A 27,664-nucleotide genomic window follows, 5' to 3' on the forward strand; every position below is an offset into this window, starting at 1 on the left:
ACGGATTTCATTTTCAATTGCAGGGATTTCATTATTAATCAAAACTTTTTTCAATTAAACTTGTAATAATTGTACTCACTGATTTTGAAAAATGCCTGGATATTTGTATAGACACTGTTAATACATCTTCAGGTGGTGAGTAGGCCTACTTGTACTTGACAAACAAAAAGAACACAACATATTTAAAGAGTTGTCAATAACAGGGTCGTTTTTCAAAATGATAAAGGCACATGGGTTTTTCCTAGAAAGATATAGTATGAGGGGCGCTGATCTTATATATAAAATACTGTATATCAATGCACGCGGCGAGAAGATGACGCCAATATACAAGATGGCACCGCGGAAGTAAACAACAACGCGCCGTCGGAGCTCCGTAAAAACAAAGCTGTCGATTCCGTCTGACGGTCTATTCAACACGATTTTCATATTTTCGAGTAATTATACAGTTTTTGGCGAACGTAAATATTGTTTTCTGGCATCACTTGGTATGAGGCCGGCACGCCGAAAGTAACAGGGCGCAGCGCCCGTTACCCGGACAAAACCCTGGTTACATAACAATAACAAAACTAAAGCATAACATATTTGACCCTATTTATTTACCCCCCAAAAATCCATAAAGATATTGTGACTAAAGCCTGAATAATATCGGTGTTTCCTCTGTTTAACAGTGAACATTTTTAGCATGTGTTTTTTATTTAATAATTGCCAAAGACAAACAAGTGTTTCTTGCATTTGTGAAACTTTAACCAGCTGTTTCCTCATTGCATAAAAAAACAACTATAAATTGGTTATCAAATATTCATAACTATTTATTTGATTGATTTTCTGTTATTTTAATATTCCTAATCAATTATTTATATTCATACAAGGGCTATGGAAGCTTGCGCTCCTAATTATTCTCGTTTTCTTCTTCCTTTTGCTCCTTATTTCCACACTAGTGTGTCTGGCTGGTTCTATTGTGTCTGGCTCTTTTGTGTTTTTTCCCCCTAAAATGAAATATGTGTGTGTGTGTGTGTGTGTGTGTGTGTGTGTGTGTGTGTGTGTGTGTGTGTGCGTGTGTGTGTGTGTGTGTGTGTGTGTGGGTGTGATTGTTGGGAGGGGGGTTGTGGGTGTCATTTCTATAGAATGTTCTAACGGCACCTTTGGATCAAACACGCTTTTGAAACATGTTTTTTGCAGCACTGTGCGCATCTGTTTGTGTGTATTTCTGTGTGTGTGTGTGTTTCAGCCTGGTATTCCGACAATGCGCTAATCTCCACATTATAACAAGCTGCTTTATTTGCTTTACCTGGGGCCTATACTACGAACCTGGTTCAACCTAACCTGGATATGTTTGAGTTAGCCGGTTGGCCTAATCCAAAACATACGCGCTCTCGCTAAACTGTACTACGACGCTGGTTATCAAGTGGATCGCTCAAGCCAGCCGTGTCCTATCTAGTTAGGTGCGCGTTCACATGAAAGGGGTGGTATCTGGAGCATTCGACCAATCACAAACATGGAGAAGCGCACTGACAGCGCAGCGTCATACTTCCTGAATGAAAAGTGAACTTTAATACTAGTCAAAAATGAAGAAGTTAAACTTTAAACATCCATGACTTAAACACTTTATCCAGGATAAAAGCCACATAGCTGCACCTGCAAGGTGAATACAGCTGGTAAAAGAAAAAGTGTTTGAATGCGTACATTAACAGGTTTATGATATCACTGCCCCGTCTAAAACACGATCTGACTTTAATTACATTTGTCTCGAGTGTTTCGTCAACTTAATGTGTTGCTTAAAATAATACTTCTGCATACAGTATGTGACACTGTGAGTGTTGCACGGCCAGATACGGCTCAGCTGACTCAGATAAGGAGAGATATGATACATTATGAAGTGATATGCCGCAGACTGTACTTAATGTTACTCTGATCCGGTTATTTATGTTGTGGCCGATATTTAAGTAAGCTTTCTTAACGCTAATGTTATAATAGTCAGATTGCTCTGAAGATGGGAGGTGATATTCTATTAATGTTCACGTTCACACAGTCGGTGATTTCTGCCGGCCGTCTTTCCTGCGACGGCAGTTTTTCTGTATTTCCTTTCTCCTGTGATATGACTTGATCGCTTTAAACTCCGCACACTGAGCTCTGATTGGTCAGCAGGCGGTGTTTTCACTGAGTTGAGCTCTTAGCCTGCAACCTAACCTGGTCCCGACCAGGTTAGCTGCTTAGCATATATTACCATGGAGATCTAGCCTGATAAAAAGAGAACCAGCTTCGGATGACCGGAAAGCCGGAGTTTTCCCTGAATTTAGCCGGCTAAGCGAAAATCCTGCTTCGCAGTATACCCCCCTGGTGTTTGTGCGCTGGTGTGTGTGCCCCCAACATCCCAGAGTTGATAAATTAGTGTTCCTGCGAAACCCTTGGTTTAGACTCCTACACCTCCATCTGCACATCTTCTCTGGCAGCAAGCACATTCGCACCAACACACACATACAAAATGCACGCACAAAACCCACACTGCTCCCTTCTTCTTGTAGCCCACATCATTGCCTGGCAGCGGTGATTTTATATTCATGCTGGCCTACTTCGCCTTTCTCCCATAGCTCCTAAAACACACACACACACACACACACACACACACACACACACACACACACACACACACACACACACACACACACACACACACACACACACACACACACACACACACACACACACACACACACACACACACACACACACACACACACACACACACACACACACACACACACACACACACACACACACACACACACATTGCTCCACTCTGAAGTAGAGCTAACTGTGTAGCTATTTATCACGCTGCATGCAGCTGGACGAAGGTTGCAAACTTTGTGGTGTGTGTCATTTCAGTATTCATGAACGACCCTTAATGTTGTTTTAGTCCTTACACATCCAGCATCTCCCTCCTATGCCCATACACCCTTGCAGCATGATAAACAGTGTCATTTTAAACCACATTATACTAGTTACTACTCGCTATCAAACCAAAACATGTTTTACTTTAGTTAATTATTGCTTGATCTGTATTCTTCCCTGAACAGGACTGCATGTTCGCTCCATGACACAGACTTTATCCAGTGAATGCAGATGAGAGCTACAATCCCAAAAATAATTTCATCTAATAAATCCACTTCAGTGATGACAGAGAGCTGTAGATGAAGGCGGGGGTTAAACAAGGATTTTGAAGCTTTCAGATGGGGATTTTTCATAAGACTGAACAGCTCGATAAGATAAAGGCCTCGCCTTAGTAATCATTTGAACACGCCAAAAAACGAGTTAAATAGACCAGCTCAATATGCTGCTTTATTGTGTCCTTTTTCTGTTGTCACTGCAGCGGCATTAGTTTTAGCATTCGTAATAAAGTGAGGTCCATGTTGGTAAGGGAAATAAAAACAGGTTCCTATTGTGAATGTCTTAAAAAACACATTTGATTTGAGCTTTGAATGTCATTTAGGAGTATCGACTGCAAAATAAAGGCATTTTGTGTAAACCTTACTCTTTCTTTTATCCAGTGACTACATCAGTTTTAAAATTACAAGGTGGCTAACTGGCTATTGATTGAGTGGCTACCTCCCGATGTGAAATAACTTCTCACCGGAGGCAGGGAAAAACAAGTGAAATGTAATCAGGCCAACAAATCGTAGCAACTTACAGCATGGCCAAAGACCCGCAAAACTAATGCTAGTGCTAATTAATAAACATGGTAAGAAGCTTGCAGACTAAACTAAAATATTGAACAGCGATACCTGATTAGCATTAGCAAGTTAGCATTGTCATAAGTGCTCGGCAGCATCAATACTGTGATGCGACACTGGATACGTCTTCGATTTTGGATATCTAAACATGGTGATATACTGTAGCTTGGGTGTTGTCTTTTTATGATTTAAATGTTTTGTCATTTTGATGCCTGCTATTTCTGAACTTATTGTACTTGTCCCTGCTGTTGTTTATCTGCCTTTTTTAATGAATCAGTCTTTATGACATAACTAATCATTATTAGTCAAAAATCTCTTACTGAGAAATAACTTACATTTGATATGCTCCACATAGTCCAGCTGCAGTTCTAATTGTGAGCTTGTTGGAATGTGAGTGTCAGCATTTAGCTCGAAGCACTGCTGTGCCTAAGTACATCCTCACAAAGCCTCTATTGTGGTGTATTTGTGGGGAAATATAAACAGTTTAGCTTTCTTCCCTTGAATTACGCAAATAAATGATTCAGTGAATGTCGCTGCACTGCATACTACTGTATCTGTTTAAGTCAATCTGGAGTGTTTCTCTTACATGAAGCAGATAATGAAATAATAAACTGATCTGAGCCTTTAGTTGCTCTGCACTGATATCAGGATTGAGGCCCTGTAACCTCATGCAGGGTTTTGCAGCACCTCTCCTGCCAGCACTTTCACACTCGGAGACGCTGGTGGATGGAGGTGGAGGAAGAGCTTTGGCAGCCAACAGCAGGCAGTGGTGACTCACTGTATTTCTACCCCTCCCGCCTCTTCTCCACATCATCCACACTGCTCCCCCCCTCAACCCTCACACGGCTCCGGATACATTCAGGAAAACGATTAGGTTTGAAAACTGAATCTGAATGCAGAGACGCACACTCCTGTAATGAAGCTAATATGGATCCGGACAGCTCTCGCTTATAGTCTGTGTGTGTTTGTGTTACCACAGGGGTCACCTGTGGAGAGTTTTTAGTTTAAAAACAATGCACTAATTGAGTCTTTGCCTAAGTTGCCATTGCTGTTATATATCATGCTTATTTTGTGTATATATATATTTGATATGTTATCCTTGCTTGCCTCAAGGACTGGATCTGCACAGGGAGTCTTTTTGCCTCTGCACTTCATATTTATGATTTATGCTCCGTCTATATTTGTTCTTTAGTACCCACTCAACAGCCCTCCCACAGGGTTATTTCTCTCCCTGATATTATTTTTGACTATGCAAGAGTACTTCACATTCGTCTTAAATCTTATTCTCGCAATCCACTTGAAATCCAATGTGTTTTCTCTCTGTTTGGTGTGAGCTCTCAAAGCTGTGAGTGCACACTGGCCATTAATGGGATGTGATATTCGAGATTGGACTTTGTGTTGATATGACCTTTCTATAGGATGTTGTTTGTTTCTTTTGCTAGGGAATTTGACATTTGACATCGTTATGCTTTTCTTTTACCAGAAGTACCTTGATACAATTCCTCACTTACAACATGTCATACTATTTTTGTGATTTGTTTTATTTGAAAGTGTTATATTATTTAAAGGAATTGGACTGGAAGTGAAATTGGCCTTTCGAAACACTACTGAAGGAGAAAGGCGTTTGCCATTTAACTTTCATAACCTCACTAGTGTGTCTACATCTTGTGATCGGTAATGTGTATTTCAGTTCCTCACCTGCCTTGGTGCATTATATATTTTTTTTGCAGAAGTGAAGCATTTGAACCTTAACACAATCTCATCATTCAGAGTTTCATTGCAGTTGCAGCTAAGTTCCCCTCGGCTCATATCTATTGGCTCCATTAGTATCCATGAAAATATCCTCCAGGATGAGGGCAATATTTGTAAATTATTCCACTGTAATGGAAGCTATGAGATAAAGTATTCATGTATTAGATCCCTTAAGGGTATGCAAATAAGGCAAACTTCCCCGTGTAAAACCAGAAGGAGCTGATGTGAAAATATGGTTTATGTAAAAATGTTGCATTGGTCCAAATATGCTAAACACCGAGTCTTTACTGATCACTGCAAATGCAAAATTCAAATAGTTCCCTTGAAAGGTTTTACTTCCGAAGCGCATGCTAACGACTGTTGCTACGCTGTTACTGCTGTGTCTGCATTACTTCAAACAGCATGAGCTTCAAACAGCACATCCTCCTCACCACTGTCCACTGTGGAAAGTCTGAAGTAAAGCTGATGCAGTGATGTAGCCCGTAGCACAGAAACATCTGGACAGAGAGGAAGCTGTCTCTGATTCCTTGAACAATATAAACCCTTTTGATGTAAATGTTATACAAAGTGATATGATAAGAGCTACAGCTGTATGGGTGTTTCTTTCGCTCAGAATAACATTCTCTGGTTGCCTCATTACTTGTGATTTTCCTGTGTGTACGTGTGTGGTCTTTTTGCACAATAACAGAGAACATCATGCTCCACTAACCCCTCCAACCCTACTTTGGAAGTGGGTGTGCTTTTGCTGTGTGTGAGTCATTCCCAAGCCTGTCTTATGATGATGGATAATTACCGAGACTCATTGGAGCTGCTTGCTGCCGCTCTTATCCTCCGTCAGCTGTGGCTTATTGGAACAGTGCTCTCCATTGTTGTGGCGGATGGTGAACTTGTGCATAGCTGTGTGTTTGTGAGTACGTGCATTCACACATCGTTTTCACAGCACATAACCTCAACCAAACAAACAGATTAGAAATCCTGAATCACCCCCCAGCCTGGCTGAGTCAGGTCTGCAGGGCTTGTCTGCTGACCTTTGAACTTAGCATCAGCTAGTCCACACCTGCTGCTTCATTACATATTATAAAGCATTACTTTAGCAATGTGCAACGTTTCTGTCTATTAGGAAACTGTATAAATCACCGAGTCAAAGCAGCTGGAGCACATCAAGGGAAAACACTGAAAACCTTTCTATGATCTAGTTTCTCAAATATTAACTCAGTGATGTATAGCCCTACGCATTTCTCCTGGGACATGATATTAACCCCTTACCAAAGTGATATCGTGCAAACTCTGAGAAACCATTCTCCTTAATACAAGCCAGTGTAGCATCGAATGACTTAAAAGTGATTCCTTTATAGTAAAATAGTTACATCGTTTAGCTCATGGCTCACAGTTACACTCTACTGTCTCCTTTCTCTCTGATAAGCCCAGTGAGAGGTTGGCAACATGCAGGATGCCCTGTAGGGCTTCACTTCCTGTCATCTTCCTTTGAGGCGAGTCAGGAGACAAGGTGCGAACGCCTTGTTAAAGTACCGAAACTCAGCCTTGAGTCCTTCCTTCTTCAGCTCCCGTGACACATGAGGATGCCCTCGTTGCTGCCTGTCTCGAGGAAAGAAAATGAAAAGACAATTGAGTTGTCCTTTAAAGGATGTGCTTTTTCCAAGTCGAAGACAGCAAAAATACAACCTCAAGACACCATCTCAACACCCCCGTTCTGCACCTTGTGTCTCCTTTCTTCTTTCTCCGTGTCTGCTGGAACTCAATAGCAGGTCTCATTTGTTTCATGCTGTCCATTCAATCGTGCCCTCTCAATCACCACCTCTCCTTGATGCTTTGTTCACCCTGCCTCTCAGTTTTTCTCGAAGCTTTTACTTCTTTTTCTCTCTTTGTGCCTTGACTCTGCACTCACTCGAGCACAATGTCATCTAGACATCTTTGACGCACGGGGATAGAAATGGCCTTTGTTCCTTTTTTATTAAAGCACAAGTCTTGAGGTCTTAACGCATACATGATCACAGTTTCTGGCCAAGTAATAATAGAGGGTAGGTTTTTCCTTTCTACTATAGCTTTTAGATTTGGGATATATATTTTTTAAATCTTCTGGAGCTTCTGGAGCAGAGAGAGGAGCTGTGGACTATTGTTATTGATTAATGCCTAGGGTCAAAAACACTAGACTCACAACTTAAAATGAAAGCTTTTTGTTTATTTAATAAACGAGCACATGTTCAATGTGAAAAGTGACAGTAGATATCGATTAGTTGCAATTTGGTGCTATATACATATATATACATTTTTTAATTTAAACACCTTGAATTTCAGGGGGGGGGCTCCATTGGCGGGGCCCCTCCAAGACAATGGTAGGGGAAACACTGGAAATGGTTTCCCTTTAATTTAAATATACGCAGTTTGACTTTCCGCAGATTCCAGTGTTCACTGTTATCTGTTCGCCCACTACCACTTCCCACGCTTTGTATGCTTATTATTTAGAGTCCTGTATATTACTTTCTTTGGTTTGATTTGACTGGAAAGCCCCCAACTGACACTTGACAGCACAAGATGAGCTGCACAGATTTGTAAAGGCTATAGCTTGAATTGATGTTATGTTGCATAAAGAAGACTGTCAATTTATTCATGAGAAAGTGCAGTGGATTATTATTATTTGAGCTGGGAGGCATGATTCTCAGCAATTCTCAAACACATACTTTCTGTCTCTACATTTAAATGCTAAGTCTTTTTTTTTCAAGGGAATATACATAATATTTAAATTCAAATCACCAACCCTCTCAAGGTTGAAACATGTAAGTAACATGCTTTTAAGGAGACATTTTGAATCCAGATCAACACCCACATCTGAGGTTAATTGACTCACAGACTGGTGTCCTTCAAATATATTAGAGATCTATGAATGTGTTTTTGCTGACAGACAAAAATACCTACAATGCCAAAACACAACCCTCTTGGTGTAATGTCACATGTTTGTTTATTTGGTATTATAAACATGTTATATTGTTTAGAATTTATGACCAACTATTTATTCTGACTGCCGTATTTTCTGTTCCAATATGATACAAATAAATATGTTTTTTTTTGCAGATGTTCTGATGCTGTTGCTCATCTGGCTTTTGGTTTTTTAAGAGAAAAAGGGAAAACATTTTGTTTTGTCTGTTTCCCAATAGCATGTGAAAAGGCTTATTGCTAGATCCAAGCCTCTTTGGCCAATCAGATGGCAGACATTTTAAACTGCAGTTGGATGAAGTCAGAGTTGTGATCACTTGGCTGCGATCCTCAGACCCAGTAGTGTGTACGTGCATGAGTGTGTTTTCTGACCTGGATTTCTTTCTGAGAATATCCGCCGTGACCAGTACGGCTCTATTTGTTGCTGCAGTGCACACACACAGTGCAGCTCTCACAGATTGGGATGTCCAAGTCGTTTTTTTTTGCTGTCACCGATTTTCAGCCCTTGAAAATATTGACGGTATTAAAACAAGAATGAATACAGATGCAGTCTAAACTGTAAGAATGTCGCAACCCAGCGAAGCATTTGTTTCTACTGTATCTTATCCTCCTGGTGTATCTGTCAGCAGAGGAGGAGCTGTCCGTTGTGCTGAACAGACTCTGCTGTATTTATCTGCGTCTATTCGTCATTTCTCTCAGCTTTCCCAAGGCAAGCATTCACACCATTGCTGTCGCTGCGCATTTCCCTTCTGCCCTGTTTGAGACGTATGGCCTTGCAGTCTCCTTTGATCTCTTCCTCTTTGCTTGTCTATTTCTCTCTCCTTCTTATCTGCTCTGTTTAAAGCTCCTTCGCCTCCCACTGCAGTAAAAATACACTTTTTTTATTTACACGCTGCTAATATGCTAATGAACTGGTGTCTCGTTATTATTATTATTATTGGATTCTTTTGGGAAGATTTTCTGCATCCCTCCAGTTTTCTCACTTGTCCTCTTTCTCAACTCCTTCCTCTTTTGTGCTGTCATTCATGTGAATCGCTGCAACGAGTGTTAGTGACGAACTGAGGAGCGAGAGTGGGTGTGCCAATGACTACGACCTGCAAGGCTTTTGGCAATGAATTGTTTAAAAGGCTGTTGCCCTTTGAATGCTGTGTACGTGTGTGTTGGGGATGGCTGAGTTGTGTGCAAGCCTTGGTGTGCATGTGTCTGTGTGTCTACAGTATGTTTTAAGCTTGCACTTGACAAGCTTTGAGTCAGATGTTGGAGGCGGGAGAAGAACTGGTCTGCAGAGAACTGGAGACTATTATAGAGACAGATCACAGCAGGTCTCACTGTCTTATCTCGGCTTGTCTCACTCGTCCTCTTTTATCCAGCTTTCCCTCTTTGGTTTCTGGGAGGGTTCATAAAAACTGACAAGCCATTACATGGGAGCGTTCAATAGCTGTCTTTGATGTATGCTCAGACTCATATTCATTGCTATTTGTGTGGGAATGTTGCCCAGAGTACAGCTTTTGGATCTGAAAACACAATTCTATGCATTTTGAATCGAATGAAACTGCAAGGCGTGCAGTTGTTTGCTATATTGGAGGTAGAAGCACCTTGATTGGAATTGTTCACCTTCACCGCTCCGCGCCCTTGACAGGATTACACCAGCTGATTGAAAAGCATTCTTTGTTGCCTGAGGACCACAATATTTGTACAGACTTGACTTTTCCCATATGATAAATTAAGCCTTGAAATAGTGCACAATATAATACCTATTTTTTCATTTAGTAACTCATGGCTCATAAAATGAACATGTATGGATAGTAGGGATGGGAATTTGAAAGCAAATGTATATTCGAATATTCGACCCCCCATAAAACGGTTTTCAATAACTTTTGGAAATAAATAAATACATGTTCAAATAAGTGTAGAAACCAAGTCGAATATGTCAAATGTATTGAACTGGTGATCACAGTTTGACAGCTATAGGCCTACAGCTTTCATGTGCAGAGGCGATTCACAATTAGGCCAGCTGTAGGGAAGACCCTCTCAGCTGGAACAGAGGTTGCAGGTATAGCAAGGTATAGCATGTATATAAGTTTAATTTGGCATAGTTTGACCTCGACACCGCACTCACTAACCTGGTCGAAATATTTCCACACATTACTCCTTTTTGACGCCATGTCTCTTGTGTAGGACTCTTCTTAGAGTGTAAATAATTAGCGGACTATGACTGGTAAAATATGTTGAATACCGGCAAAACTAAATCTCTCCTGCCAAAATGTCTATGTACTTTGCCGCCACACACTGTTGCCAAGCAGCGCTTATTGTTGTTTGAATTATTCAATTTGATAATATGTAATCAACTTAGGCATCCCTCCCAAAAAAAAAAGTTTTAATACAAATATTCATAACTCATATTCGAATGCCTGAATATTTATTCGAATGCCTGAATATTTATTCGAATTCCTGAATAATTTCGAATATTCGATTAATCGTTCCCATCCCGAATGGATACCAATGAATCTGGCTTCTAAATTACGTATCAATCAATGTGTCAAACAATCTGCAGTTAAGGTCATATAGTATAAATTACTAAGAGCTTTAAAAACTTACATTGATGGCCACATATGATTAATTCTGAAGCTTTTGTAGATTCACTGTTATCCTTATTTTATGTACTAATGTCAAACAATATTATTTGTACACTCTATAGCTTTGAAGTTGCTTTGTACTATAGGTGCTTGTAGTTAAAATAAATTGGTCTAAACTTATAAACTGAACAAACCAACAATATCATCCGTCAGAGAAAACCTGATCTAAGAGTACACTCTAAATGAAATGCCTCGTAACCAAATCTTATCTCATTTTCTCCCATCATCCTGTGAGAGTGTGTGAAAGAAGTGAGAGGCATGAGGACAGGTTGATGTCAAAGTAGGACGTGTGGTTGCTGCATGGAGCTGCTGTTAGTGGCCGACGAACCAGCTCGTAATGTTCGCCCAATGGCAAAAAGACAGCATGCATACAAAAAAATGCAATATTCATGTTGTGCAGCTTGTTTGAGTTTTTGTTGGTCTGCTTTTTGTCTTCTTGATGTTGCTTATGAGAGGGGGGAGATAAAAGGAGGTTCTCTCCAGACCCATCAGTCTCTCATTGAGGGTAGTCGGAAGAAGATCTGTCAGTTTCCCATGATCCATTACGTTTCTCTTCCACATATTCTGGCAAACTAAGGCTGGGGAAAAACACATTTCCTGACACGTTTTGACATGTGGAAAAATCTAAAGATATTTGTAAAATAGGGAGGCGCCGGATCAGAAAACCAGATCACAAATCCAAAGATGAATGTGTTCCTCAGTGTGTGTTGCTACGAGTTAATGCTAGCTAGCATTATACCATGCTAATAATGACAATACTTACACACTGTGTTGTTCACCAGTATGTTTGATGATGTTCAGCACGCTAACATATGCTGACAGGAATAAACAAATTGCAACTGAGGTTGATGGGAATGTTTTTTTTTACTGTTTATGTGACTCATTGTAGTTATGGCAGACTTCCTTCACATCTCAAATGACGGAGTGGTTTGTTTGGTGTCATATTTTACTCAAATAAATCTATTTAATGTCTTAATGTCACTGAAGGCGACTTTACTGCCTTAAGGGATCTGTATTCACACGGCTTTCTAGTTTGTCTGGCAGACCAAACAAATGCGCCTACGTCACTTTATGGTGATGTTGTGACTCAACGTAGCTGATCGACAGCTTCTTGAGATTACACGTCGTCGTCCACGAAGATTTGGGAAAAGCATTTCGAATTGAATCCAGGCATAATTGATTCATTACACGTCAGTAATGTCAATTAGAGTGCAGTATGTATCCTCCCATAAATACATAATGCGACTCTGTTCTGACACACACACACACACACACACACACACACACACACACACACACACACACACACACACACACACACACACACACACACACACACACACACACACACACACACACACACACACACACACACACACACACACACACACACACACACACACACACACGGATTGCTAGTGCTGGCCCAAACCGGCCTTTTATTCCCACTGTGGATTTACGTAATCACTGTATTCTTGCCGTGATTGAAGTGTGTGTGTGTGTGTCTGTGTGTGTGTGTGTGTGTGTGTGTGTGTGTGTGTGTGTCTGTGTGTGTGTGTGTCTGTGTGTTTGTGTGTGTGTGTGTGTGTGTGTGTGTGTGTCTGTGTGTGTGTGTTGTAAAATAGTTTTTCCTTCCGAGTATCTCTTAAAAATGATCTCTGCAGCATACTTCTCTCTCTCTTTCTCCCTCCCTGTCAGGTCTAAGCCAAAAGCCCCCCACTTCATACGTGACAGCTCCACACACTCATGGCTGATAATGTTTATTTTGCTGAGTCGTGCAGGCAGGTGTGTTTGTGTGTGTGTGTGTGTGTGTGTGTGTGTGTGTGTGTTGTTGACTGTGTGATTGTGACATTGTCACTCAGAAGGGGTTTCATGAGCGGGGGCTGTGTGTTGTCCCATCTGCCATCTGTGCAGACACTGGTACAAAGGCCCATGGGAAATGCAGTCTGGGGGGCTCCCCCTCCTCCTTCCTCTGAGTCTGCAGGCTACAGTCAGTCAACATGTCACTGTGGATCAAATCACAGGAAGACACATATGTTGTCCTTTTTCACTGCAACTCCTCAAACCCAACTTTCACTTTCTTCCATCACTTACTCTTTCTATCACAGTCAGTAACCCAGAGCTACAACTTGTTATTATCATCCATTCATCTAGTTATTTATTATGGGGATTATTTCATTTTGATATCGTAAAATAAAAACGATATCCATCATGAAGTCCCAAAGCGTAATATGTTTTCCGATTGCTTGTTTTGTTCGACCAAAACATATCCAATCATATCAAACAAACAGACGCAATCTGCATATGTGAGGAGCTGTAGTACCCACGATGACGTATTGAAAATGTTTGTCTGAGAATAAATGTAAAGATAAGTCTAAACTTATGTTATGAATTCAGTAAACTCTCACTTATAAGAAACTGTAGCCAGCAGATGTTTTGCAGTGTTCCATAACAAATGTAGTTATAATTGATTATTTTATATGTAAAGACAAATCAGTTAATACATTCAACTGATGTGGTTTTTTCCTCTTGTTTCATCAGCCCTGTTTTTAAAGCCAGCGGGCCGACTACTTCCTGAACCTAAAGCCTTGCAAAACCAAGATTAGGAGAAGTTTATCCTGCATATGAATCAGAGCCAGTGACAGAATTAACCGCCGCTCTTATCAATGCTGTTTACCAAAAAATGAGGTCACGCAGAAAACAGAATGTGGATTATTTGGTATTTAGTTGCCAGTTTGGCTTCAGTGTAATCCATATCTCTTTAGATTGGCTGGGGTCATCATCAGAGCACTAAACCCTCCACTGCACATTGCCCAGCTGTGGGCACTAAAATCCCTCGGCCACTCCGATAAGAAAGCACAATAGCAGTCAGTCGCCGCCGCCTCTTTGCTCCATCTCTCCAGAACACACACACCTCTTCATTGTTTTCTCTTCTCTCCAATCTGCTTCCTCCTGCAGTTCACACCGTTCATTCTCTTGTTTGTTTTCCTCCCTTTTCGTTTCACCTCTCTCGTCCCCCTGCTTTTACCTCACCCTCCTTCAATGTTGCTCTCCTGCGCTCCGCCGAGCCCTCTTGGCGAAGCGTTAAGTGTGTAATCTGTGATCTCATGTCTGGATGGGCCTCTCGTCTCCTCTCTCGCTCGGCACACAAAGGGACTGAATGGCCGCGGCTCACTCAGGGGACACAAACGAGTAATGAGCCACACACAGCTAACACACACACTGGCACACACACACACCTCTCCAGCTCACTCTCAGGGGCTTTGAAGTCGCATATTGATGATGCCAGCTCCAAAAGCTCAATTGAATGTGCAGAGGCAGAGGAGGTGGCTATTGACTGTCCACTGGCCTCTGTGACCTGTCATCTCTGACAGCCGTAACGAGCAACAGGTGCCTCTGTTTCGCCAGGTTTCGGCCTTGAAACATTCAACAGTCGGTGGTAGTAATCAGCCAGCGTAATGGCCCGTTTGATGTGCAATCACAGCACTCCATAATGGGCTGGAGGGTCTGCGTGAGATCGTTTTCAATAAAATAATGATCCTTTTAATTAACGCTGCACCTTTCACACAATACAAGTGAGCAAGTGGTGTTTAAAGAGTAATGAGGTTAAACAAACAGTATGAATGAAAGGCAATAGAATCAAAGAACATAGTTAGCTATGACATCCTCGTGGATTCATCTTCTCATTACAGACACATGCATTTCCTAACATTCGGTCTATATGCTGTCAAATGTATTATCTCTTCGATTTACACACGGCATCTATTGCACGTCTGTCCGTCCTGGGAGAGGGATCCCTCCTCTGTTGCTCTGCCTGAGGTTTCTCCCATGTTTCCCTTAAACTGTGGGTTTTCTCTGGAAGTTTCTCCTTGTACGATGTGAGGGTCTAAGGACAGAGGGTCTAAGGACAGAGGGTGTCGTTTTTCTCATACTGATATTCTGAACAATCTGTGCTGTTGTATTTGCTGTAAAGTGTCTCTACTGTAGGCTATTTTTATTATATGTACTAGAGATGTCCCGATCCGATCACGTGATCGGGGATCGGAGCCGATCAGCCGATCATCGGAGCCGATCAGCCGATCATCATTCAAAAGATCGGAATCGGGAGAAAAAAATCGGGGATCGGGAATCTTTTTTATTATTATTTTTTTTTTATATAAAATATTTTTATTATTTTATTTAATGTTACAAAACAAAAATGACCATGTTCACGTCTTAAAGTCATCCTGAGTCCTTAGTTTTGGTTTAAAATTACACAACATCATGTATCTGTTGCTTTCTTTGGGCTTGTTTTCAAAGACCTGGTTGCTTATTTCTCTCAAATCTGGCAACAGAGTGGGCGCAGTGTCTAATAGTAGCAGTAAGCTAACGAGAGGCTACGTTCAGCTGGTGACTCGGGAGTCGGGACAGAGAAAATGTCAGGAGTTTGGAAGTATTATAAAATTGAAAGCGAAGGCAGTGTAACAGCCAGATGCAATGTTTGCAAGGCGGAGGTTCCGCGTGGTGGAAAGAACAGAGCTACGTTCAACGCGACCAATCTAATACGCCACCTGAGAAACAAACACCAACAACAACACGGCGAGTACACAGCGGCCACTCAGGTAACGGCACTGAAACAACCGACACTTTCAGAGACTTTTAAAAGGAAAGAGAAACTGCCCCAGAACAGTAAAAAGGCCAACACAATAACAGCCAAGATAGCTGAATTCATCGCGTTGGATGACCAGCCGTTATCTGTTACCTTTTTTTTCTCTTAATGCATTGCATAAAGATCGGATCGGGAAAAATCGGTATCGGCAGATTGTCAAAATCAAATGATCGGAATCGGATCGGGAGCAAAAAAAGGTGATCGGGACATCCCTAATTTGTACAGCACTTTGGCTCGACCAAAAATCGTTTATAAATGTGCTATATAAATAAAACTTGACTTGATAGTTGAACAGAGGGTCATTGAGAACTAATAATAAAGCACAGCTCTTGTGGTTTTATACATAATCTCGAAAAGTGCTTTGACATGAAGGTAGAATTGCAAACCAAACATTGTGGTACAAGTGGTAAAGTTGATGAATGTATCAAATCATTTCAAATGAATCTCTAAAAACACTATTCCTTTGAGTGCACAAGTTAGCCTTGAGAGTGTGATGGTGAGCCAGTAAGCCACATCAGAAACTAGCCATAATTAATTTGCAATCATTCAAAAAGGCAAGGCACGTTTATAGAAAGGCCTTGAGTGACAGAGGACTGTTTCTGAGCAGTGCGGCTGGTCAGAGGGGTTGGACAGAGGGACTATTTGTTTAACTGACCTCTTATAAGAGCTGCTTTTGGCTGGCAGAGGTGCCTGCTCATATAACCTCTTTGTGGTGCAAAGAGGGTCCTGGCACTGACTCCCACCCACCCTCCTGACACTCGCACCTCCCCCACACAGCCAGAGTGATGCCAAACAGGGTCTAAATGAGCAGCACTGTGAGGAGGAAAGTGTGCAATCAAAGAACTAATCCTTGAAATAGGGTCTTTCATACAAACACCTCCAAAATCTAAGTGACTAGTCATCATTGATAAATACAGTGAGAACCCTTCCTACTTTCCAAACCGTTACTGGAAGTGTTTTAGGGCCAATGATGGCACAATGCCCCAAAGCAAGAAACAGTCTTTTCTTTAGTCTTATCACAAGAATATTTTATTCAATATTATGCAGTCCTGGATGGGTTTATTTACAGAACAGAATATTCTAAATACATTACATTGCATTCAGCTGATACAGAATACAACATGCAGACATACATTTTATATCAGCAGAAGCGACATGCTGCCTTGAGTGTGAGCTGTACCTGTCATAAAACCCTGTGGGAACATCGATCGTGGGAAAGAGGTTGTCACTTCCTTAGCAACTGCTTAGCGACATGTTCTTCGACTCACTCGCTCTTTTTTTTGTGAACGGAACATACAGACATGAGCGGTACTTAGGGAGCAATCATTGTCGTAACGCTGCCAAAACAAACGTCTTCGACCAGTTGCCAAGAAGACAGTGAGGTCATTGCCTCAGAGGAGAGAGAGGGTGGCACTGCCAAGCCCCTTTATCCTGGGGCGAGTGGCATAATGAGGGTCCCGCTTTATGTGTGTGGTCGTCCTTTAACCACCAGGGTACGTGTCGGGGTAGCTAAGGCCTCTTGTGCGTGCTCATTCATGTGATCACTCGTCCGTCCGTAGGAACTTTGCCACTAGGTCTTTTACAATGTGGACACACGGGGTCGGGTGAGCGAGGAGACCGGAGGTTACGAGCGTTTATGCAAAATGAGCATGTTACCTCATAAATCTCATTAGTAATCTTTTGTCCGCCGCGTGCATAGTAGCCATGATGATGATGATGATGATGATGATGATGGCGTTTGAGTGCGCTCAAGTGAGCTCAAGCTGCTCATCATCAACCTTATTGCCATCAAGTCAGCATGTTTATTTATGCATCAATTCAATACCCTACTCAGGCGAGTAATAGGCACGGAAATGCATGAGCGCCTCTCATCTCTATGGAAGCCACATGAAACGGAGAACATGTCATTGTTACATTTCTCCCTTGCCTTTGTCCATCTCTCTCTGTCTTGGCAGCGTCACCCAGGCTTTGGTGGCTTTTCCAGATGTTGCTTCTGGTTGAAGAGATAATAATTATCTGGTGCTTTTTTCCCCTTGTGCTTTCTGCTTTCGTCCTTCCCTTTCTCTGTGCTGTTGGTCACGAGACTCAGTACGTTGCCTTCGTTTGCATCACCCTTTCTCATCTTGCTCTCTGATACACGGTGTGGGAATCTGGAAAAAAGAGTGATTATGCATGTGCTGTACATGTGTAGGTATGTCCTTGGGATGTGTGTGTTTCCGCGTTGAAGACGCTGCGTACCTGCGAGCGAGTTTTACAAAGACTTCCCTTGTTGTCTCCCCCTAAGCTTCCGCTGCGTGGTATATCGAGCACCTTCAGAGTGGCAGGTTATATAGATGTTGTAGGTCCCCAGCGTGCTCTGTAATTGGGAACCTCAGAGGAGAGGGGAAAATTCGATGTGGGATGAATAAATTCTTCCCCCTTTTTTTCCTTGCCTTGTTCAGAGTTCCTGTCTAATCTGTGCTAGTGCGTTCGCAGAGGCACTGGATCAATTCAGAGAGAGAGAGAGAGAGAGAGAGAGAGAGAGAGAGAGAGAGAGAGAGAGAGAGAGAGAGAGAGAGAGAGAGAGAGAGAGAGAGAGAGAGAGAGAGAGAGAGAGAGAGAGAGAGAGAGAGAGAGACACACAGAGACACAGAGAGAGACACAGAGAGAGACACAGAGAGAGACACAGAGAGAGACACAGAGACACAGACTTAGCATGAGAAATGAGAGGCAGTTGTACAAAGACAGGTAAGGGTTGTGGAGCAGGTAGAAGGACTAAAACCAGATCGATCTCAAGGTGACATTATTAACATTTAAGGCAGGAAAAGAGCCACAGCTTATAAAGCTTAACTCTTAACCTTCAGGTTCTCTCTGGGGCATCAGCATCATGTCTGTCGATAGGCCAACATGTAATGCATGTTTGTATTGCTAACGATTGCTGCAGCTAATGGTCCATTTTATGCCAATCATTTTATACCCTTTGCCCTAAATCTTCTCTTTTTCCTTCCAAAGCGCTCCAATATGCGTGAGGTTTGGGGTCATTTTTAATACAAAAAGATCTTAAAATCATCAGTTTCTTTAAAGCAATATACATTTAAAAAAAAAAAATCAGCAAAAGAAAGTGGGAATTATTGCGCAGTTCCATTGACTGCTGTTCAGTATCTTAAGCACATCGAGATACACAGCTGATGTCGCTCATCCTCCAATTTGTTGTCATTACATTTCATGTATTCATTTGACTAACAGCAGCTTGAGTTACATGTCAGGTCATCATTTGTGTACGTATAGTTATTTATGATAATAGTCAGGTAAAACCTACTCTAGCCGTAGCACATTCACAAAGATTCACAAAGTCAGTGAATGAATGATACTCAGCTGACGATAATTATCAGCTCGGTCCGAAGCTCTCAGCCACTTCTAGCAGTCTCGGATTGAGCTTGCTCAGTTGTCATGGAGATGGCTCGGTTGTTGATGTGCAATGTGTCCCAGCAATGTGTCCCGCTCTTATGCTATAAATACGAAAAAAAACATCTCAATTCAATTCAATTCAAAACCTTTATTTACCCAGGTAAAATCCCATTGAGATCAACAATCTCCTTTTCAAGGGAGACCTGCAGCAGTAGGTTCCACAAGAAGACATAAAAACATAAACAACAGACCAACAGAAGGACATCATACAGCAACATGTACAGGGATTACAATTTACATATTTAACCACATGTACAGGTACCAACAGCATCTGATTGTGTAGCATCCAACCGAGCTTTAAAAACATGTAGTGGTACTAGCTTGGTAATTTTCCATTCTTTTTGCAGACTGTTCCAAGTTAGTGGAGCTGCACATCTAAAAGCATTCTTCCCTAAGACAGTCCTAGCACTTGGCACATTTAATAAAACCACAGCATGCGATCTCAGGCAATAAGTACTTTCAATTCGCAGAGAGATCAGGGAGCAGATGGTAGGTTATCCATCCATCTCATCATCTCATTAACCTTAAAGTGGCAAGCACAATATGGAACATTCATTAATTGCTATTTTCTAATACATCTAGGCTAAACTGACACATATCAAGAATTGTATTTATAATACGATTGTTATTTTTAAAGCTTACACTCTGTAGCTCATGAGATACATTGCACGGTTAGGGTATACATTATATATAATATTAAACCAATCTATGTTGCACCCATATTACACCATTATGACACTATTAGTACATGCATATGACACACACATAACATCAATGTTACAGCATTATTACACTTATCATAATACATCAATATTAAACCCATATTTCACCTTTGTTTTTATCCCCATGCAACAACATTATTGCATCAATTTGACATCCATATTACAATTATATTACAGCCATGGTACACATTGACACAGCCTCTCATTTGACTTCATCCCACAGGATGCAGAAACCATTTAGACGTTAAGATAGGAAGTAATGAAAATCAGTCTATTTCTATTGAAGTAATGAGAGTGCTCAGACAATAATATTGGATTCCCAGCACTAGTTAGATGTGTATCTGTTTGTTTGAAGGATGAATATTAACCGCACACAGAGAAAAGTATGAAGAATTAACCCTTTGATTCAGATTTCATTTTACCCTCACTCTGTCATTAGCTGTCACCAACACGGCAAATGTTCTTGTGATCGTCAGATAGCGGGGGGCTGTTACTTTATTTTCATCCCAATGTTAAACCCCCTCTCTGGACTTTTATCTTCCATTAGTCTCATTCTCTCTCGAGTGCAAAGACCAGAGTCACCGTCTGGTTGGTGACTTTATTTCTTTTGTCAGCTTTCTTCTCCTAACCTATTGCACGTTTCTGTTCCATCTGATTTAATAACCTCAATGGTGGTCTCATGGCGTGTTGGTTGCCATGGCTACCATTTCCTGGAAAGTGTAGTATGCTGAGAATGAACTGCGTGGGGGTTTGCCTGTGTTTATGTAGTGTGTGTGTGTGTGTGTGTGTGTGTGTGTGTGTGTGTGTGTGTGTGTGTGTGTGTGTGTGTGTGTGTGTGTGTGTGATATGGTCTACTCTCTAAGTAATTGTAGCCATTAAGAGACAGGACATTTTCACTTTGATTGGAAGTAGGATGTCTTCTGACTACTGCTATCTGAGAGGAGGGAGAGGGAAACGTGTATACATCAGTGTGTGTTCATATGGATACGTGTGTGGCTGATGCAGTCGAGGGGACCATTTGTATGCCTGCTGTATTTTTCAGAGGGATAGTAGAGTGGAGAACACAGAGCAGAAATGCTTTCCGAACAACAATCAGCATCCATCCGACGCCAGGCTCACCTCTCCCACAGAAAAAAAGGTTAAATAGTTCACTAAATCATCCTCTCTTTTTTGTCTCCTCTCTCTCCTTCCCCACCCCCCCAATTCCCTTCCTTTGCACTTCCACTGTCCTCCTTTCTTCCCAAAACATGTACCTCCTCCCCCTACCTGTCTTCTTCCTGCTCCCCCTTCTCCCTCTCTCCTCACCCTCTTCCAGCTGGTGGGCGGGGAGTTTGACCTGGAGATGAACTTCATCATCCAGGAGGCGGAGAGCATCGGCTGCATGGTGGAGCTGCTGTCCCACTGCGAGGTGACGTGCCAGGCGGAGATCTGGAGCATGTTCACCGCCATCCTCCGCAAGAGCGTGCGCAACCTGCAGACCAGCACCGAGGTGGGCCTCATCCAGCAGGTGCTGCTCAAGATGAGCTCCGTGGACGACATGATCGCAGGTGAAGCAACGGCGCACATACATAAAGACATACATGTTACAATAATATGACAATATCACTAAGTTTTCCTAGTGTCATTACACTGATATGGTAAATGTGTACACAACAAAACAAGACATTATAATAATTCCCATTTTGATACATATTATACTAAAACAAGTCCTTATTTTGGACCCAACCTAAAGACCCTGTGACACGAGTTTCCCCCATCATCCAAACCCATCAATTTGAGTAAATATTGTCCCCTTGAAAACCGTTACTGAACTGATTTTGGATATTCGTACTTTGATAACCCTTAATCTGCCTTCAATGTTGACCATTTTCTGGATCTTCTCGGGGATTCTTCAAGTCCCGCCAAATGATGTGTGACGTCATTGCGGGCACAGCGCTCCAGCTGCACCGTCCAGGATCCCAGCTTCTGCATGTAGACGCACGACGGTGCACACAGCAGCAAGCTCAGACAGCGATGACAGTTTACTTTTGAACGTGTCTGAGAGCTCATGAGGCTGAAGGATCGGTTTATGTTTGATCTGTTAGAAGTTTAGGAATGAGGTGCGTCAATATGGGCGATAATACGGTCATGTAGCCAGTGGTGGACTGGGACTAAAAATCATCCCGGGACTCTCGACCGGCCCACTTCGGTACCGCTAGTAAATTGTCAACGGGAGTAGTGGGAGATGTGCTAGTGACTTATCCGACCGGCCCACTTCGGTACCGGCCCATCGGGATTCGTCCCCATGGCCAGTCCGCCACTGCACCCAGCCCAGCCCACATAAACTGTCAACGGGGGGGGGGGGGGGCCTCGCTGCGGGGAAACGGTGGACCTAGTGTCCCGATCGGAGTGGGAATAATAATAATCCGTGCATTTTATCCATTAATTTCCCCAACATTGTGGTAAAAAAAACACACGTTTAATCCATGTTGGTGTACTACAACTACAAAAAGCATCGGTTTGTTTTCTCATCAGGAAATGCAGACCGGCTCAAACAAACGATTTTTAAATCATCATCCTCACGATCATTTAATGCATCATATGTTCGCCGCATTGACATGAAAGCACTAATAAATGTAGTTTCATCCACTTGAGTTTACAACTACAAAAATAATCGATTTGTTTTTATATCACATCCTACGGGAGGAATCCAGCAGCTCTCACTACCGATTTTTAATCCTAATTTAATCATCATCTTCACCACGATCATTTATGTTTATGTCGCCGAATTGACATGAAAGCACTGACAAATATGAACATACTGTAGTCAACTTCATTAAAACGTTATTAACGTGCCTAGACTCAGTAATTCACCATTTCTACGCATGACAACACACTTTGTCCGTGTTTGGCTCTCTCGCCGCGCAGTGAAGCGTTCCCGCATTGACGTCACTTCCGGCTTCCCCCAACTCAAAATGAGTCGAAGGAATTTCCCCGCGATGTTCGAAATTATTGATATTTATCGGAACGGTATCGCTTTTTCTTTTTTAAACTGACGGTTCGAGATTACTAGTAGCCCAATATTTCATTGCACAACAGTTGTTGGGAGGCTGTCACAGGCTCTTTAAGGGGTTAAACGATTATGATTATAATATTTTTCCCTGAAACATGAAAAGTGATGATGACATGCATAACTGCCAAGCTTTAAGACGAACGCATTTATATTGAGAGGCAGCTTTGTTAGTTTTTTACCATCAGTTCAATGTTAGTTAAATACTCTTTAAATATTATTTAATGCTGAATATAAGACCTTTTAATTAGAAATACAACTTGATCAATGTTTTGCAAGATAGCCTGCAAAGCATGTTTTTGTTATGCGAGTACTATGACAAACATTTGTAAAGTTTTTGTTTAATTCAGCTTTTCCCACTTATCCTTAACCCCTGTTCCCTCTGCCATCGCGTGAAGGGTCTGCTAACAAGCGACTAACAGAGAGGTTAATGTTAATGCACGTCACAAAGGCACGTCACCCCCCCCCCCCCCGGTACCACCACCCCCCCAAGTATATTTCAGATCTGTGGGAAACACTGGGTTGTGTGTCTAGGTGGAAACAAACTCTAATACCCAAAGAGAAACAAGAGTGAGAGCCACGTCGAAAACTTAGGATGAAGCTGAAGCTGCTTCTGGACGAAAAATAATGATCTCTGTCTTTCTGCAGAACTGTACTGTCGAATAAGAATTGTACTTGTATCCTTGTAAACAAGAAACAGTCTTTCCTAAAGTTTAGAACCAAAAGTTGAAACACATTTCTGAAAATGTCTTTATAACAGAACTTGTGTGTGTGTGTGTGTGTGTGTGTGTGTGTGTGTGTGTGTGTGTGTTTTCCCCGCAGTCAGTCATCCATAACAACCCGCTCGTTGTGCAGAAGTAATGGCCTCAGCATGTTTATGTGTGTGCTCTTTACAGAGGGCTTGATTGCTAAACAGCACATTCACTGCCGTCTCTTTACATGATCATATTGACCTTGACCAACCCTTAATGATGCCTGGGAGTGCGTTTCACCCCCTTCCCCCCCCCCTTAGTGTCCTCTTTGTCCTCCCTACCACCGCAGGATAATGTGCTTTATAACTTCTATGACTTATTACTGCTCCTCACAGCAGAGCCACTTAACTCAATTTAATGACAATTCTCAAATATCCCCATTCTCAACCGTGAGTTGAACACTTTTCACAGACTGTTTCAAATGACCTACATGGATTGATCGTACCAAAAACACACCGTAGGGGTTTTGAATCTAGGACATTGTGTATTGCGTTCCCTCTCATAACACGTCAGCCAGCGAGCCTTCTGCTTTATTCCCAATCGCTGGGCTCTGGGTAATGAAATATTATGGGAAGTCTATTCATATCTAGCAGGCTTAATGGGAAAGTAGAGCCTTTGTAAGCAGATTGCCTCACTCTGAGGCTGCGGCCCCACGAGGACGAATTCGGTCGTTTGCGTTACTGTTTAGTGTCATATAGACCGTTCGGCCACACGAGGACGACCGAATATGGCACTAAACGACTGAGGAAACGACAACGGGTCCCAAGGTGGATAGAAATGCATACGCCACTCTCTGGGGGGTCAAACAGCTCCGTGTGTGCGCCCTATACGGACATTGCGCACTGATAGTGATTGCGCAATAGCCCCGCCTCTCCCCACCTCTTCTGCTCACCTCCGCTTACCCCGCGCCAGTGCTGAAGTGTTTCGCCACCAACAACAACAACAATGGCGGATCGCAGAGTTGCTATCGTGCTCCGGACGCTATTGACCATGCTACAGTTGTTTGTGCAACATCTACAGCAATAATGATGAGGCAATAGCCCCGCCTCTCCCCACCTCTGCTGCTCACCCCCACGTCAAAGTAAACTGCACCCTGAATTCAGATTATTTATCTTTCTCTCGCGAGTGAAGTCTAATCTGACAGGACGGAGACACGCAGCTCTGCTCACCTGCAGCTCCTCCCTCTGCAGCAAAACACACACTTCAAGTCAGATCATCACCCTTAGCTATTTTAATTACCTCTCAAACTCCCTAAACTAGTTATAAATATATTTATTTTTACAGTCGGCCGGGTCACTGATTACTGGATCAGCTGCTGCATGAGACAGACACTGGCGCTGTCCGAAGAGAGGGAGGAAAAAGAGAGGCTCCGTGTATTTTATCATTATATTATATAGAGTCGTTATTCATTTGTTTTAAAGCTCAATAAATAACAAAGAAGACCTTTGACCGGCACTTTTATAATTTTGTCCGGAAGATTTCAACTTTAATACACGCTGACTGGCGAAAAACTCTGCCCGGTTTCCTCGGCCCCCACCGCGGAGAATAAACAGAAGGGCAACCATGACAACCATGCTTCTTCGCTGCTTTTGTGGAGGAAGTTACAGCGCCACGTAGAGGCTCCTGCATATGTACTGCAGCTTCTCCAGCGGTTGGAGCTAAACGGAGCGGTCTCGTGTGGGCAGACACTATCCGGATAATTATTGCATGTGGACGGAAGCCGTTTGCGATTGCGTTTGCGTTAATCCTATGCGTTTAGCCGTTTTCGTCCTCGTGGGGCCGCAGCCTGAGAACCTCTGCCATATCCACACTGATCTGCTGCTGATGTGTGTGGAGTGAAAGGCAATGAGGCAAGAAGGTCATTCTGACTAAACTATTATCTTTAAACACAATTACATTTTTTTTATTATCTGCTTAAATATTCAGGAGAAATATTGTTGAAACCATGTTTTCTCAATGTTATGACCAAATACATCTTGGGCAATACACTCATTTGCTTTATTGGCAAGAGTTGTATTACTTAATATGAAGCTAGAGCTAGCAGGAGGTTAGCTTTCATAAATACTAGAAGCAGGGAAACAGCCAGACAAGAAATATTTTAGATTTGAAGTCTGTGTACTTTAAAAAGATGCTGGGACAGTAGGTATATTTTTAAGATGATAGAGGTAGATGTTTCCCTTTGATTCCACTACTTTCACTAAGCTTAGTCAATGGTCTGGTGGTGTACCTCCATATATATGGCGTAAAACTAAAGAAAGGTTTTGATCCTATTTCCGTACTCTGCAAAATAAGCATATTTCCCAACATGTCAGACAATTCCCTTTTAAACATTTAAAAGAAGAAAATAGAACATACAACATGTTGTCCTAGTCGGTTTAAGATGTTGTTTTCCATAAGATTCATTTATTTAAAACTACTCTATATGTATCTCGGAGTTTATTCATGCAGTTTTTATGATTCAGCTTTTGTTAACAAGCCTCTTGTACACACCGCGAGCCTGTCACTTATATCAATACTCTTTCTCCAGATTTGCTGACTCATCCTTTAAGTATTACATGGTTCCTTGTTTGCAGCGAGTAGCCGACAGTACTTGTCACAGTTTCTCAGTGTTCGGCCCTGTATTACTGCACCTGATGTATTAAGATCAATATATACACATTCAAGGTGCACAGCAACTCGTAATTCAAGGTTGTTTGAGTACTGTGACCTCATTTGAAGTTTTGACCGTGCTGATTAAGGCTTATCACTCACCGTATACAAACAGAGTCTCATTAACATGCTTTCTTTATTTTATAAGAGGGCTGACCAGCAAACACACACGTGTTGTTGTTCTGCTCTTGCGCTAACTTTGTGCCTCTGTGTGTTTCTCAGACCTCCTGGTGGACATGCTGGGAGTCATGGCCAGTTACAGCATCACAGTGAAGGAGCTGAAGCTGCTCTTCAGCATGCTGAGGGGAGACAATGGCATCTGGGTAAGTGGTTGGACAACTGAACAAGTTTTTAGCATGTATCACAGTTTTTTTTTCTATCAGTATGGCATCAGGAATATCTTGGCAAAATAAACACCAATACAACATCATCATTATTATATGTTGGGATGTATACACGCATATATATTGTACATCAGTGGGGAACCGTGTCTATCACAACTGGACCTTCTGTAGACACCCCCCCCTCCACGGCATTATAATGTCTGTCTTTTCACTGAATTGTCGTCTTGAAAAGGGTACTCACAACAATTCCGCAACAACTTCATCTTCATCTGTTGCACTTGTCATTTCAACGTTAAAAACAATAAAACGGCATGAATTGCTTCGTCGCATTCATCTAGATCCTCTGTCTCGAGCCAGTTAACTAGCGGGCCTTCTAGAATACCCTGGAACCGAGAGGAACTCTGAAAGAACACGCCCATTGGCTACAAATCAATATATGATTGGTTGATCAAACTGTCAGTCCAAACGTACGCTCTCATTCAGAGCAACGGCCAGGGCATCCTATCAAGGATGTAGAATACCTTGGTTGAAGGATATTCTACCCAGAGACCCAGAACAAGATCTGATTGGTTGCTTTCTCTTCTAACACGAAACCACTGAAATGCGTAGTGCATGGTCCGAGAAGGACAAACAAATCAACGTAACACTGTACTATTACAGATCAACAACACAGATACCATTCTCATTTATTCATTTTATATACATTTTATTTACATAATTAAATCGATTTTTTGTTTGTTTTGTTGAGTGTTCCAGGGTATTCTCTGAATACCTTGAAGGCCCTGACGGTTCGCCACTGCTGCACATACATTTAAATAGAAATGCTATACAATATTTGAAGTCCTTCCACTCCAATGTGAGAGGAAGCTGCAAACCCCCGACGTGGCTCTAATGGCATCAGAATCATTTATAAAACTCTTTGAAGTTCTTGATGTTCCTGGTCAGTTAACTAAACCAGTGCTGGTATTCATGATCGGATTCACAA

At 42.0% G+C, this 27,664-nt stretch overlaps 1 protein-coding gene across 20 annotated transcripts in view; it reads left to right on the forward strand.

The window, feature by feature from the left end:
* Positions 1 to 27,664, forward strand: part of nbeaa (neurobeachin a) — a 97,984-nt gene that overhangs the window by 8,243 nt on the left and 62,077 nt on the right. For all 20 annotated transcript variants that reach the window (XM_034099022.1, XM_034099028.1, XM_034099030.1 and 17 more), the window contains exons 2-3: positions 21,201 to 21,432; positions 26,558 to 26,658. In XM_034099022.1, the coding sequence (XP_033954913.1) occupies positions 21,201 to 21,432; positions 26,558 to 26,658 (333 nt within the window). The remainder of the gene's footprint in view (positions 1 to 21,200; positions 21,433 to 26,557; positions 26,659 to 27,664) is intronic.

Source organism: Pseudochaenichthys georgianus, chromosome 14, assembly GCF_902827115.2.
Source record: "Pseudochaenichthys georgianus chromosome 14, fPseGeo1.2, whole genome shotgun sequence".
Classification (NCBI taxonomy): domain Eukaryota; kingdom Metazoa; phylum Chordata; class Actinopteri; order Perciformes; family Channichthyidae; genus Pseudochaenichthys; species Pseudochaenichthys georgianus.